Source organism: Epinephelus fuscoguttatus, linkage group LG17 (genome assembly GCF_011397635.1).
Source record: "Epinephelus fuscoguttatus linkage group LG17, E.fuscoguttatus.final_Chr_v1".
Taxonomy (NCBI): domain Eukaryota; kingdom Metazoa; phylum Chordata; class Actinopteri; order Perciformes; family Serranidae; genus Epinephelus; species Epinephelus fuscoguttatus.
In genome coordinates this window covers 1872296-1888343 of record NC_064768.1, presented here as the reverse complement: position 1 = coordinate 1888343, position 16048 = coordinate 1872296, and the positions used below count along the sequence as shown (strand labels likewise).

General features: G+C 43.6%; 1 protein-coding gene across 5 annotated transcripts in view; it reads right to left on the bottom strand.

Moving 5' to 3' along the window:
* tspan13b (tetraspanin 13b) overlaps window positions 1–16048 on the bottom strand; it is a 91866-nt gene that overhangs the window by 30470 nt on the left and 45348 nt on the right. For all 5 annotated transcript variants that reach the window (XR_007451418.1, XR_007451417.1, XR_007451419.1 and 2 more), the window contains exons 4-5: window positions 13434–13547; window positions 13125–13235 (exon numbers count right to left, since the gene is read on the bottom strand). Coding sequence is in view for 2 of the 5 variants with exons in the window: in XM_049601662.1 (XP_049457619.1) it covers window positions 13125–13235; window positions 13434–13547 (225 nt within the window). In the remaining 3 variants the exon portion in view is untranslated. The remainder of the gene's footprint in view (window positions 1–13124; window positions 13236–13433; window positions 13548–16048) is intronic.

The following is a 16048-nucleotide window of genomic DNA, read 5'->3' as shown; positions in this document are numbered from 1 at the left end:
CGTGGCGGTCCGCTCTCTCGTGTGTTGGTGAGGGGCCAATCCAGGGGGGTTCGGGCGGGTGGCCCTTCGCGGTCCCCTGGTTCCCGATGCGCCGGGGACATATGCCTTGCAGTACCACCGCCTCCTTGCCTCCCTCGTCCGCCCGGGCCTGGGTGGGCTCTCATTACTGTCCGGTCCGGCGTCTGCTGGTGGCCGGCGCCTGGTGCGGGCCTGTCCGGTGCGGTGCTGGTTCTCTCCCCGGGGGCGGTGCCGGGCCCCCGCGCCTGGCTCCTTGGGTTGGGGGTGGTCCCTGGGTGCATCCGTGGGTGGGGGGTGGGGGTGGGGGCGGGCGGGTGGTGGTTGGGGGTGGTGGGGGCGGTCCGCGTCGGGCGGTGGGTGGGCGGGCCCTCCTGCCCCGCCTGTCTGGGGTGTGTCTCTGGCTCTCTGGGGGTGCCGGCCTTCGCCGCCCTGGGTCCTTGGGCCTGTGTGGTGTCCTGCTGCCTCTGCGGCTCCCTGGTCTTGGGGTCTGGGCGCTCCTGCGTTCTTGGGATGCCATACCGCCCCCCTTCCCCCGCAGGGCTGGCCCTGGACCCTGGTGATGGTTTTCATAAACACATTGGGAGGGTTCAAATACACGCATGCATGTTCAATACTTCAGCTCCGTGACGCATCGCAAAGAACCGATGGGATCACTCCAAAGGGGCCCACTTGTGTCTCAGACCTACCACACCGCGCTGGCAACTCTTCTCTGCAATCGGGCTTTCCCCCTCCACCAAGACTCTCACATTTTTGGTGTTCAGTATAGACTTCTCTTTTGTTTTTGTTTTTCAGTACAGTATAGTAGACATGTATATGTTTATTTTTGATAATCTGCATGAAGCACAACCACCTCAAGGCCACAATACATCAGCTACACTGCCTGTTTCTCCCCTGTTTTTTTTCTTTCTTTCATTTGTTTGTTCATTTGTTTGTTTTTCCTCCTTCTTCTCTGCATGCACTGTCACTATATAACTCAGGACTTAAGCACCCACCCCCTCCCCCTTGCTTGTTTCCTTACTTTCCCCCTGACACACTTTGGTGTATCATGGCCCTCTCTGACTCATATTAGGAAGTTTTTCCAATAAAGGCTGTTAGGCTAGTCTCCAGGGAGGGTGGGTGATGGTCACAACCACGCATTATGGGTATAAAATACTTGACTGCAAGATTAACAGTGCATCAAGCTTACACCCTTTAGTGGCACTAAGCTATGAAGACCAATGCAGACAAGTATTAAAAAAAAAAAAAAAAAAAAAAAAAAAGAGAGAGAGAGAGAGAGAGAAAGAGAGAGAGAGAGAGAGAGAGTGAAAAGGAGAGAAGGTGCCCGGTGTATTATAGGGGGGTCCGCCTAACTAGGGGCTGGTACAGGGCAAGCCTGAGCCAGCCCTAACTATAAGCTTTATCAAAGAGGAAAGTCTTAAGTCTAGTCTTAAATGTGAAGACGGTGTCTGCCTCCCAGACCATAACAGGAAGATGATTCCACAGGAGAGGAGCCTGATAGCTGAAGGCTCTAGCTCCTGATCTACTTTTGGAGACTATAGGGACCACGAGTAACCCTGTGTTCTCAGAGCGCAGTGTTCTGGTGGAATAATATGGCACTATGAGCTCTCTAAGATATGACGGAGCTTGACCATTTAGAGCTTTATAAGTTAACAGTAGGATTTTAAATTCAATTCTGGATTTTACAGGGAGCCAGTGCAGAGAAGCTAAAACAGGAGAGATATGATCGCGTTTCTTAGTTCCTGTTAGTACACGTGCTGCTGCATTCTGAATTAGCTGGAGAGTTTTTAAGGACTTACTAGAGCTACCTGATAATAGAGAGTTACAGTAATCCAGCCTTGAGGTAACAAAAGCGTGGACCAATTTTTCTGCATCTTTTCGGGTCAGGATAGGCCTAATTTTCGCAATATTACGCAGATGAAAAAATGCAGTCCGTGAGGTTTGTTTTAAATGAGAATTAAAAGACAAATCTTGATCAAATATTGCTCCGAGGTTTCTTACGGTAGTGCTAGAGGCCAGAGCAATGCCATCTAGAGAAACTATGTCATCAGATAAAGAGTCTCTGAGTTGTTTGGGGCCAAGAACAATAACTTCAGTTTTGTCTGAATTTAACATCAGGAAATTGGTGCTCATCCAAGTTTTTATGTCTTTAAGGCAATTATGGAGTTTAGTTAATTGATTACTTTCTTCTGGCTTCATCGATAAATACAACTGAATATCATCTGCATAACAATGGAAATTTATAGAGTGATTTCTAACGATGTTACCTAAAGGAAGCATATATAGAGTAAATAGGACTGGTCCGAGCACAGAACCTTGCGGAACTCCAAAACAAACTTTGGTACATAAGGATGATTCATTATGAACGTCAACAAACTGAAAACGATCAGATAAATAAGATTTAAACCAGCTCAGTGCAGAACCTTTTAGGCCAATTAAGTGATCCAGTCTCTGCAGTAGAATTTGATGGTCAGCTGTGTCAAACGCCGCACTAAGATCTAATAAAACAAGTACAGAGACAAGTCCCTTGTCTGAAGCAATCAGAAGGTCATTTGTAATTTTAACTAGTGCTGTCTCAGTGCTATGATGCACTCTAATGTCCATAATATTGTACATTATCTCACCGAGTCGATTTTAAGAAATTGAGCTGTAATATATACAACTACTTACTACTACTATTTCTACTACTACTACTACTACAGTGACAACAGTAGAATTCCTGGGCTCGTAGTGGTTCTCATTCAGTACGTTTACATGACATCAGAGAAGTGGATTTATTGTGTTACTCCAACTAAAACCAGACTTTTAAAATACATGTAAACATGTTAGTCTGACTGAAATCGCCCTAAGTGAAATTTCTCAAAGTCGGACAAACACATCTAGATAATGTGATTGGGAGCTGAATTACTCCTGTATGTATACAGTCAATCAGACCCAAACTGGCAGAGGTGCTCTGTACATGCTCCACAGTTTCTGGCCCCGGGCTTTACCTCAGAAGTTGAAAGCAATAAATGCATAACACAAGAAAAACATGGTAAAATCTACATCCAGAGCCATAATCTTTTGGTACCAGTTTCCCACTAGCTAACAATAGCTAACTTGTTTGCTGATTGTTTGATCTGTGACGTAATAGGTCAACCAGAAAAAGTGCCAAAACTAACAAGCTCACAGGAGGTATATTGCTACCTATCGTAGCAGTTGGACATACTTGGGTCAATAAATCTATCTCTCTCCCGTGTTTGTATACTGGGACAAGAACAGTAGTCCAATTAATTGGCCTAGCTATAATCATAGCTCCACTTATCTGTGCATGTAAATGTACCGACTGTTAGCCTTGGGGTTTAATAATACGGGAAGGCCATTTTATTTACTGATGAGTGTCACAATAACAAACTATAACTTCATGTGCCATGGCTCAGCACTCTCTAAACCATTTGATCCTTTGCAAAAATCTCATTCAATCAATCAATCAAACTTTATTTGTATAGCACTTTTCATACATTAAAAATGCAGCACAAAGTGCTTCACAGAATAAAAACAAACAAAAATAATACATACATATTGAAAACTCGCCCCTCCCTCCCCCACATATAAACATACACACACACACACACACACACACACACACACACACACACAGTCAATATAGTCAATAACATGGCTGGGCACTGAGGAACCAGGTGAGGAAAGAACCACCTATGGGGAGCCATCCACACTGAGAGGCGCTGCAGCCCACAGCCACAGGAAGCGCCGCCACAGAGACCACCCCGACCAGACAGACCGGGGTGAACTCCACACATGGTGTGGAGATTAGGAAAAATTAAAGAGTTAAAGATTAAAATAATATTAATAATAATAATAAATAAATAAATAAATAAATAAATTAAGATTTAGAGACTAAAATCCATAATGATTTAAAAATAAATAATTTAAAAGCATTAGAAAGTAAAAACATATAATAGAAGAATTAAAAGAGTAAAAGAAATCAGTTAAAAGCTAAATTAAAAAGGTGAGTCTTGAGCCTTTTAAAAACATCAACAGTCTCTGCAGTCCTGATGCTCTCCGGCAGGCTGTTCCATAAGTGAGGGCCATAGTGGCTGAATGCAGCCTCCCCGTGGGTTTTTGTTCTAACTCTTGGAACAATTAAAAGGCCGGTGGCGGAGGACCTCAGGATCCGCGAGGGTTGATATGATAAAAGCAGGTCAGATAAATAAGATGGCCCAAGACCGTTAAGACATTTAAAAACTAATAAAAGAACCTTAAAATTGATCCTGAAACACACAGGGAGCCAATGCAGCGATTGTAAAACTGGTGAAATGTGCTCCCGCCCTCTGGTCCTCGTCAGCACTGGTGCGGCTGAGTTTTGGAGTAGCTGCAGATTAGAGATAGTATTTTTCGGAAGACCAGACAGCAGGGCATTACAGTAATCTAAATGACAAGAGATAAAAGCATGCATCAGCACCTCCGTGTTAGCCTGAGAGAGAAACGGGCGGACTCTGGCTATATTCTTAAGATGATAAAAACCTGTCTTTGTTACATTTTTGATGTGTGGAATAAAGCTAAGCTCAGAGTCAAAAATGACGCCCAGGTTCTGTACACACTGTGAAGGTTTAAAATCTTGTAGTTTAGGTAAAAGTTTCTCTCTCTGGCCTTCAGGACCAATAATTAAAACCTCTGTTTTGTCCTGGTTGAGCTGTAGGAAATTCACTGCCATCCATGACTTGATATCTAAAATGCAGTTAAAAAGGGTATCAATCATCAGGAGACACGGTGATGTACAGCTGTGTGTCATCTGCGTAACTGTGGAAGCTGATGCCGTTCTTCCTGATGACGTCCCCAAGGGGAAGCATGTATAGATTAAAAAGAATTGGACCTAAAATTGACCCTTGGGGCACCCCACACCTAATTTCATGCGTTCTGGAGGAATATGTATCCATACTTACAAAGAAACAACGATCTGTGAGATAAGAGCTGAACCAGTTAAAAACAGTACCAGAGAGGCCCACCAGGTTTCTGAGTCTATTTAATAAAATGTGGTGATCTACTGTATCAAAGGCGGCGCTTAGATCCAGTAGTACCAAGACTGTGAGTTTTTGTGAATCAACATTCAACCTGATATCATTTCAAATTTTTTAAAGGGCTGTCTCGGTACTGTGGTTCATCCTAAAACCAGATTGATATTTCTCTAAAATACTTTTTTTTTTTACGTTTCTTTTTAAAAAATCATTTACTTGATTAAAAACCAGTTTTTCTAAAATCTTACTTAAAAACGGTAAGTTGGATACAGGTCGGTAATTATTAAAAATGTTGGGATCTAAATTACTCTTCTTCAGAAGGGGCTTCACCACCGCTGTTTTGAAGGCGGCGGGGAAGACACCCGTCTGAAGAGAGTAATTCACTATATTTAAAATCTGTTCCTCAAAGAATCCATAGAATGTCTTTAAAAGTGATGTGGGAATTGGATCTAAAAGGCAAGTTGTTGGGTTTACCTGGGAGAAAACTCGACCAAGTGTCCTTGCATCAACCAGGACAAAACTCTCCAGTGTTTCCTCAGGTAAAAGCAATGATCCAGGTGTGTTAAAAATTACATTCCGTTGGGATAAAAGACTGGACCTGATATCATCGATTTTACTTCTGAAGTGGTCTGCAAAGTCCTCGCAGAGGGCATCTGTTGATATGTTGGATGGTTTATTAAAATTGGTGCTGGTTAAAAGATCGAAGGTGGAGAAAAGAAATTTGGGGTTGTTTTTATGATTGGAAATGAGTTTTGAAAGTGGGATATTCTTGCCTGTTTGACTGTTTTATTGTAGGTTTTGAGTTGTTCGCGTAATATTTCAAAATGAACTGTCAATTTGGTTTTTCTCCACCTCCTCTCTGCACTCCTGCATTTTCTTTTCAGTCTTATGATGTTATCATTTCTCCACGGGGGTGTAGGTTTTGTTTTTCTGATTTTGGTTAAAAGTGGAGCCACTGAGTCAAGTGTTGACTTTAATTTACTGTTAAAATTGTCCACAATAAAATCACAAGGTGCAGGTAAAATTTCAGCAGGAGTGCTCTGTAAAATCTCGATAAAATTTGCAGCCACTTCAGAAGTTAGGTAGCGTTTCCTCAACGTTCTCACCGGGGCCTCCTGATGGCTAAAACTGGTGATGTTAACAGAGAACACACCAGTGGACAGGCCATAGGTTATGACCAGGTCCAGGGTGTGTCCTCTGTTGTGAGTCGGCTGTGTGACGTGCTGTTTAAAATCCATGCAGGTTAAAAGGTTTAAAAATTCTCTGGACATTGGATCCGAGGTATTATCAACATGTAAATTAAAATCACCAGTTATTAAAATTCTGTTATAGGTGGTGTGTATGATTGTTAATAGTTCTGAAAAAAAAGTGCTAAAAGAGGTGGAATGGTGGGGTGGTCTGTAGACTGTGATACAAAGAATAGGAGGGCTGCCAAAAACAAAGGCATGATACTCAAATGATGAGTAGCTGTTAAAAGAAACTTCAGTAGAGTGCAGTGACTTTTTAGTGACTGAAGCAGTTCCGCCTCCTTTTTTTACCCCCCCTAGTAGAAAATAAAAAATTAAAATTTGGTGGGCAGGCCTTGGTGAGAACAACAGGTGCGTCAGTGCCAAGCCATGTTTCTGTTAAAAGAATACTGTCCAACTTGTTATCTAAAATCAGGTCATTTATGATAAAAGTTTTATTTAAAAAGAGAGCACACGTTCAGCATGGCCAGGTTAATGTCTGTGCCGAACGTGCACTCATCATCACAATGTGGTGAGTGTGGAGCAGGTGTGAGGGGAACTAAGTTTTTGGGGTTGCTATTGGTCCATGGTGAAGTTGTTTTGTTAAATCTGTTTGAAATTCTGACTGGGATGGATGTGGATGTGGGAGTGGGTTGGGGGTGAACCAAAGAGGAAACCAGGGGGGTGTGTGCTTCCAATGTACGTCAGTCACATGGGGCACACTGAACAGCGTGCTGAATGTTAGCCAGTAACATGCGGCTGCCCAGCCTGCTCGGGTGAAGCCCGTCAGCCCTGAAAAAAGAGGACCGGTTCCAAAATAAGTTAAAATTGTCGATAAAAGTGAATCCACAGGTGCTACAGGCAGCCTGGACCCATGAATTGAGGGAGAGTAACCGACTGAAGCGTTCTGCCCCGCGGGACAGTGTTGGCAGGGGACCGCTGATAAAGACCGACTTACCACAGTTTTTTAAAAGGTTAAAAAGAGCAACAAAATCCATTTTTGTCTGCTCTGATTGCTGGCGGGCCGTGTCATTTGAGCCCAAATGGAAAATCAGCCGATTTATGGAGGAAGGGAGTGAATGAAGCAGTTCTGGAAGTTTGTCAACGATGACCGGTGTTTTGGATTTACTCGCGACCCTGTTAACTGGCGACCTTCAGCCGAATGCGTCTGTGGTTGTCGTAGTGACAACAGCTGTTTTCAACCAGGAAGAGAACACGTAGCTGTCCTCGCGAAGGCCTCTTTATTCAGTTTTTCAGAAGACTATCAAAACATAGCCGACCTGATCCGCCTTTGGACTCTTGTTGGAGGAACCCAGTCACGGACCGACACTCAGTCGCGGTTTGAATCACACTTGTTATGACGGAATGTTGAAAACAGGAAGAGACCAAGTTGCTTTTCCTGTAAATCTAACTCCTATCTCGAATAAATTTTCTAAATAGGCCTACACAGTTTCGTCTCTGGTGCCTGCCTAAATAAACATGTGCCAAACCGCGACTGAGTGTCGGTCTGTGACTGGGTTCCTCCAACAAGAGTCCAAAGACGGATCAGGTCGGCTATGTTTTGATATTCTTCTGAAAAACTGAATAAAGAGGCCTTCGCGAGGACAGCTACGTGTTCTCTTCATGGTTGAAAACAGCTGTTGTCACTACAACAACCACAGATGCATTCGGCTGAAGGTCGCCAGTTAACAGGGTCGCGAGTAAATCCGAAAGACGCGGATCCATCCGCGCAGGGCGCTGCAGGTGTACCACCGGCCGGCCGAGAGGGAGCCACAGCACCGTTAGACGCCGAGGCCGACTCCTCCAAGCGGGGAGCGGCTGGAACAGCACCGGCCGGCGGGGAAGGAACCGCAGCGGCAACGTCTGCAGTGCCAGCGTCTGGATCTCCGTCCGATGCCAGGGCGCTGTAGCGGTTTGACGCCAGGGCCACACTGCCCGCGGAAGCGCAGCGCACCGAAATTCTCGCGCGCGCCGGAGCACCTCCGTTCACATCAGACGCGCATTTCTCCACGCCGTCGACAAGCGATTCTGCTCCCAGCTCTTGTTTTTCACTGCCTGGCTTGTCAGATTCGCTCGCGGCTCGCGCAGAAAATAGACCAGACGCCGAACTGATCGCTGCAAATCGTGAGCCTGCCGCGGAGCTTCCCGGCGCGGCGCGGCCAGTATGGACGGCACAGTCGGTTAACATGGGCGCCGAAAGGAAACTGCCTTCTCTTCTCGGCGCTTCGAGGCTATTCGCAGCGCTTCCGCGGGCGGTGTGGCCCTAGCGTGACAGGCTGAGGCGCGGAGGTGAGGCAGCACAGCCAGGGCCTCTTTTACCCCTGCCGACCACCTCCACCCAAGACCACCGGCGACTCGGTGTTGAGCTGGAGGACGGTGGAGGCCAAGCGCTGGGATCCCAGTGCAGCGTGTCCTGGAGGGCCGCCGTGAGTGAGGCGATCTGGAGCAACTGTTCATGAGCCACCTCCTGGAGGGCGGTCAGCATGGAGGATTTGATGTTTAGCTCACCAGAGAGCCGGCGAATGTCTTCTTTCAGGTCAGAAATCTTTTTGTTTGCTTTTACAAGCTGGGGGTCCACATCGGCGTGCATGGATGTAGCCATATATAGGCTATGCTGGCGGAAACTTTCCCACCTGTCAAGCAGGCCATGTCTGGCTGTTAAAACCCCTAATGCTTGGACATCCAGTGATTAAAATAACGTCCGATTAAATGAGATAAATAAAAACAAAAATAAAAACAACTGATGTCCAAGCAGATAGCTTAAAAGTCACTCCAGAGCTAAAATAAATAAGTTTAAAATCGTGGGTTAGGGAGAGCACAGACAGGCAGCTACAGACGCCGACACATGCGCAAAGGAATCCCTCCAGTTTTCCCTCCAAAACCATTATGTTTACCATTATCATTATGTTTACTGGATAATTTTGTTATTGCCATTTTAACTTAATTTAATCAAATCAAGGAATCTGATACACATCTATGGCCAGCTAATGATGACATGGAAACATTTAGAAAGTCTACCCTATTTAAAATGTAATCATTACAATGTGGATAAATTAAGCATTTTGACCATTATATTGTTGTAAGCTATTAACATTACTGTCTGTCCTGCATCTCTCTCTGTCTCTGTCTCCCCTTCTGTCTCATTGTGTCATACAGATTACCGTTAATGTATTATGTTGATCTGTTCTGTACGTCATCTATTGCATGTCTGTCATCCTGGAAAAGGGTCCCTCCTCAGTTGCTCTCCCTGAGGTTTCTACCATTTTTTCACCTGTTAAAGGGAGTTTTCCTTATCTGCTGCGAGGGTCCTGAGGACAGAGGAATGTTGTATGCTGTAAAGCCCTGTGAGGCAAATTGTGATTTGTGATATTGGGCTTTATACATAAAATTGATTGAATTGAAAATTGACTACTGAACATTTGCAGTTGCAATGCCCAGCTGCAGTACACATCTGTTATGTCATCCTGCTGCAGTTAGTTTTTCTGCCACAGTTTCTCAGCACCACCCTTTTCCTTTCACTTTTGATACCCACAATCTCTTGACAGATCAGGTCAAAGTAGGTCAGTCTTCATTACTGTACATTACATTACTGGTCAGTCCACTACTGTAGAGATGGCTGTGAATAAAAAGTGTGTATGTTTGAATGTGGAGACAGCCTGCAGGTAGCAGCACACAGCTGTCAGCTCAGCCTGCAGCAAGGCTCAGTACTGTACTGTACCTACCACCCAGACGTCGCGCTAGACTTTTTCGTCGCTGGTCATTTTGACCGACAGGATCATAAAAATCCGGTCATAATCTATTTTTACCGGTCATTTTAATTTTCCTTTAACATATTCAAAGATATGTCGTTTTCATTTGTTAGTTTAATAAATCCAACAAGCAAGTTATAAAGTGGGCATTAATAAGGACATGAACGAAATAATGAACAGACATCACACCCGTGCCATTCTGGACACACTGGACGCGGAACCGAAGCGCAGCGCCCGCGCAGTAGCGGAGGCAGTTTTCAATCGGCGCCCATGTTAACCTATCTGACTGTCCACACAGGCCGCTGAGCAGGGCGGAGTGCCCGCGGAGGCAGCGTTTCAGTTCGGTGTCTGGTCTATTTTTCACGCGAGCAGTAAAATACTGTGTTTATAATTTAAAATAACACAACAGTGCATAGCCTAACACATTTTTCAATACCCTAATCACTTCATTACAGTTTTAATTTTGTGTCACCGAGCCTACAGACATAACTACATAAATAAAATGGTGTTGTGCTGTACAAGGATTTATAACAAAAGCCTACACTTTATCCATAAACTTTTGGGCCTACATGTAACAATCAAAGCCTGAGACCAGCTCTGCTGGTCAGCACCCCAGCTGACCAGCAGAGGTCCCCTGAAATACACAGCTCCCATTGGGTGAAATCCGCCACGGCCAACCCCGCACCGGTGACGTCACGCCGGGGTATATCATCACAGAGCGTACCTGAGGGAAACGCTTCTGGCTGTGATCCTCATAGCTAATAGAAGTACCCATAACTGTTCCTAAAGCTTAGCAACTCGTCCCACGTGGCGAACGCTTTAGAAAGAGTTATTACTGTGCACAGTTAGACGCGTTTTAGGCCTACGGATTTCCCTCGCTGGTCGAGCTGATCTCCTCTCCTCTCCCTCACTCTGTGCGCTGAGGAACACAGAATAGCCCGGTACGAGACCACGGATTGACCCTCTCACCCGGATGCCCGCGGATGCGAAGTTTGGTAGATAACAAGGACTGCCTGCTTCAAGAAGAAGGACAAGGACCCCCTTCTTTCCCCGAGTGATTCCCCGCTACGAGCCGGAATTAACTCGCCTCGTCAGAGACTTGCCCCCTCGCCGAGGACCCGTTAGCCGCTGTGAGCCGCTAACCACTTCACCTCTGCCGTAACAAAGGACGCACGAGGAACGACCGACACATCACTCCACCTTCTGCAACAGTAAGAGGCTTTAGCTCTGGGCAGATAGTAGTTAGTGTGTGTTTCTTTTAAGTTTGTAAGGGCTTGTTGATACGGACCGCCGCGTCCAATTTTGGCTGCATTGATATTGTAAAAATATTGCCTGTGTTGCTGCTGTCTGTTATTCTCCTGCCCGTTTGTGTCTGCTTGCTTATGTCGCAGTGATCCGACCTCGTCGGACCGCTATTGTGTCGCCCCGCACGCGGGATTGATCAGTACTTCGGTTGTGTTGGTTCAATGTCCAGATTCACGCCGCTCACCAGCTGAGCCGAGCGCGTCTCTGCGTAACACAGACGGGTTACTGCATCTCAATACCGCCTGCGTGACCACACTCCTGAGTGCTTCCCTTTCTCTCTTCCTCTCTTCCACTAACCTACACTTGGAGCCGAGCAATTCGAACTTCCCTCTCTACCGGCTCCCCTCCTTTTTCTGTGTCGCGTGCTTTCTTGGCGAGCCGCCATTGCGTGACGTAGCTTGCTGCGTCACAGCCGCCATCTTGCTACGCTCACACGCCTCTCTCTCCCTCACACACACACACACACACACACACACACACACACACACACACACACACATTCTCGCTCACTCACCCACTTTCTCCCACACCCTCATACACACACACACACACACACACACACACACACCCTTCTTGATGCTTGCTGGTTGATTCGGTAATGTTTTATAGTTGATAGGGTTTATAGAGCAATGTTGATGTTGGTTGTAAATTAATGTCATCAGTGTGAATAAACCCTGTTATACTGCAAAGAGAAGTTGCTTTGGTTTTTCATTGTATACTGTGATGAAGCTGGTTGACAAAGTCAGTGCCTGAGCTCCACTCCTTCCTGTTCATCTTATAGTTGCTGATATCTCCCTAGAATTAGCTTCCTAAGTGAACACTCTTGAGACTGAATTTACGTCTGATCATTGGTCCGGTTTTCCCGGTGGTGCCCCGCTGTAAGCTAATTCGATTATTATGCTTATATAATAATTAATTAATTATTAATTAATCAAATATTTTAATAATCCATAATTAATATTAATAATTATGAATTATTGCCAATGATCATATTTTAGCTCCTCCTCTTCCCAACAATGGTCAATAACAATATGCCCAGTATTTATCCAATACACTCAATACATGGATATGCAATGACAAACTGTAATTAGCTAACTTATTACTTATAAAAAAATGATTAAAATATGGACTTACCCATGTTTAAAATGACCTGTTGAAGCGAAAAACGAGTACTGACGGGAACAGACGATTGGAGTCGATGTTTAACCGGCGTGGAGAGCACAGGAGAAATGCGCTGCCTGTGTGGACAGTCAACTTCCGCGGCACTACGCGTCTGGTGTGTCCAGGGTTCAACAACGCTAGGCCTACATGAAGCAGATGAGTGACTTTTTCTGTGCAGTGTGAAAACAGTAGCCACTGGCTGTGCACTCCGCCGCCATGTGGGCAGGGTTGGTAATTCACACCGGTCAAAATGACCGACGGCCTTCGGATTTTCCGGTCATTGTTGTAAAAAAACGGTCAATGACAGGGAATATCCGGTTAACACGACCCCTGCTACCACCATCAATTTTCAATTATATTTATGCACCCCAATACCACAATCACAATTTACCTCAGAGGGCTTTACAACATACAACATGCCTCTGTCCTTGAACCCTCACACAGGATATGGAAAAACTCCTGCCCCCAAAAAACCCAATCTGCTGTTACTGCTGCTACTGTTACTATTGTTATTACTATTATTACTGTAGTTACAGCTGCAACTATGACTAACATTACTACAAATACTACTATTGCTAATAGTTATATCGATTTTATAGCTAAACAGTTACAGCATCTTGCAAAGATGCAGTGTTGTAGTTCTAATGGCTCACTTCAGTGAAGCTGAAAAAGAGTCCGATTCCTCCTACAAAACGAAGAACCTCTCCAGCATGTTCCTGGATCTTATTTGCACAGGGCAAACAGGAGTGGTTGGGGAAACAAGCCTGCAGAACAACACGAGACACAACACTTGCTTCAGACAAATGCAAAATGCTTCAGACAGCAGGGTTAGAGGCTTTCATGGTTTCTCATTGAACTTTACTGCTACCATTCAAATGATTCAATCCTAACAAACCATCAGTCTGTTTTAACATGCTGAAATGTAACAGGGGTCAGGAAACATTTAATTCATCCAAACTCACAGCGTCACAGCTGATGTTGGGATCCACCTGTTTGAAGCCACAGCAGTTGAGGCTCTTCTCCACATCCCTCTGAGTGCTCTGAGAGTTATTCCAGCCCACCTCCAGCAGGCGATCCTGCAGCAGCAGGCACAGGAAAAAAAACATGAAGCTTTACTCTTCATTTAACAGCATTTTCATATTTACTCTGGGGCTTGTGTGTAAATCACTTAATCAGTTACAGCAGTAGTAGTAGTAGCAGCACTGCTTGTATCTTTGTAAAATAAATTGTTCTATTTGTCATTAATTCTATACACAAATTATGCTTTAAAGTGCATGGGTGCATCAACATAAGTACAATTAACACAATATGTATATAGTATATAGGGGCAGTATGGTAGTGCACTGGTTAGCGCTATTGCTTTAAGAGGGTTCTGGAAATATGTATTCAACGTATCAGCATTTTTTTCATTAACACTCTGAGAAATGGCTCTGCATGACCTTAAAAATCCCACACCCACAGTGTAGTTTGGAGGTTGGGGGAATCATGGTATGGGGCTGTTTCTCTCATCATGGTACCAGTAGAATCCAAATTATCACAGCCAAGATGACTGGAGTTGTGTACCAAGAGTTTCTTAAGAAGAATCTGTTGCCATCCACCAGGACAGTGAGGATGAGACACAGCAGGACCTTTCAGCAGGACAAAGATCCAAAACATACTGCAAAGGAGTATCTCCGGTGGTTCCAGAGGAAGAAAATAAAGATGTTGGAATGTCCCAGTCAATCACCAGACTGAAACCTAATATAACATTTTTGGAAGCAGCTAAAGATCAAGATTCACCAGCTGGTCCCTCTCAATCTTCTAGATTCTGTGTGGATGAATGGACCTAAATATCATCTAAACCCTGTGACAAATTCATTTCTTCATACAGGAAGCATCTTAAAAGCTACCGTGTGGATGAATGGACCTAAATATCATCTAAACCCTGTGACAGATTCATTTCTTCATACAGGAAGCATCTTAAAAGCTACCATTGCAAACAAACGCCTTGCCACCAATTCTTAAATACGTTTCAGTTGGCACGTTCAATACTATTTTACTGTGTTATTCTACTTTATTGTTCATAACTTTTATATGGATTAAAATGTTACAATTTCTTTATCTGTATAATTTTGCTGTGTTAATATCAGTGCCTGGTGTAAATTTCATGTGAATAGCTCCGTTGGAAAATATATATATATATACAGTACAGGCCAAAAGTTTGGACACACCTTCTCATTCAATGCGTTTTCTTTATTTTCATGACTATTTACATTGTAGATTCTCACTGAAGGCATCAAAACTATGAATGAACACATGTGGAGTTATGTACTTAACAAAAGGTGAAATAACTGAAAACATGTTTTATATTCTAGTTTCTTCAAAATAGCCACCCTTTGCTCTGATTACTGCTTTGCACACTCTTGGCATTCTCTCCATGAGCTTCAAGAGGTAGTCACCTGAAATGGTTTCCCAACAGTCTTGAAGGAGTTCACACCTGTGAAGTGGAAACCATTTCAGGTGACTACCTCTTGAAGCTCATGGAGAGAATGCCAAGAGTGTGCAAAGCAGTAATCAGAGCAAAGGGTGGCTATTTTGAAGAAACTAGAATATAAAACATGTTTTCAGTTATTTCACCCTTTTTTGATACATAACTCCACATGTGTTCATTCATAGTTTTGATGCCTTCAGTGAGAATCTACAATGTAAATAGTCATGAAAATAAAGAAAACGCATTGAATGAGAAGGTGTGTCCAAACTTTTGGCCTGTACTGTATATATAGTACTACTTTAACGTTCAGCATGAGTAGTTGTTGCTTATTATTATTGTTATTATTATTACTAATAATAATAATAATGATAATAATAAAGTGTTAATTTGTATAACACATGGTTACAAAGTGCTTTACAAAGTGCATAAAATTAAGACAACAATAAGATTACAATCATAAGAACAATGTTTAAGGCTGAGAAAGATAATGTGTACACAGGGAAAAAATGAAACAAAAGGATATAAAACACAAAAGTTACAGATCAGGCATTAAAATAAAAAGCTTTCCTATAAAATTATGTTTTAAGCAATGATTTGAAAAATAGTTATTGTGCTCGCAAGCCTAATCTCCTCAGGGAGAGAACTGTTCTTCCACTTTGAGCTTGACTGTGCAGAATAATGTCTGAGCAGAGTTTGACACTAGAAGGCTGTGTTCACATTCATCTGTTGAAAAGGTTACATTTCTCACACCTGAACGTAGCTGCAGGATTTATGACATCAATAGTCATTTTGAAGCCAATCACAGTCCAGTATGCAGCTGATACAAGAGTGATGGAGAAACTTGAACAATAAGTGCACAATAATAGGTTGTCAATTTTTCAACAAGGGACAAGGAGTAGATGTGATTATCAATTTAACTTTTTTCTGGAAAACACAAGTCAGACACAAATTATAAATCAAAGGAGAATCTTTATACTGTCCTACAACATGTCTGGACTGGATCATTGATAAATACAGGCCCTGAGTATAAGTAAAATAAATATATTAAATTACAAATTTACACATTTAGTAGACTTCTGCCAGCACTCCTCTCTTGCTTTATTTGTA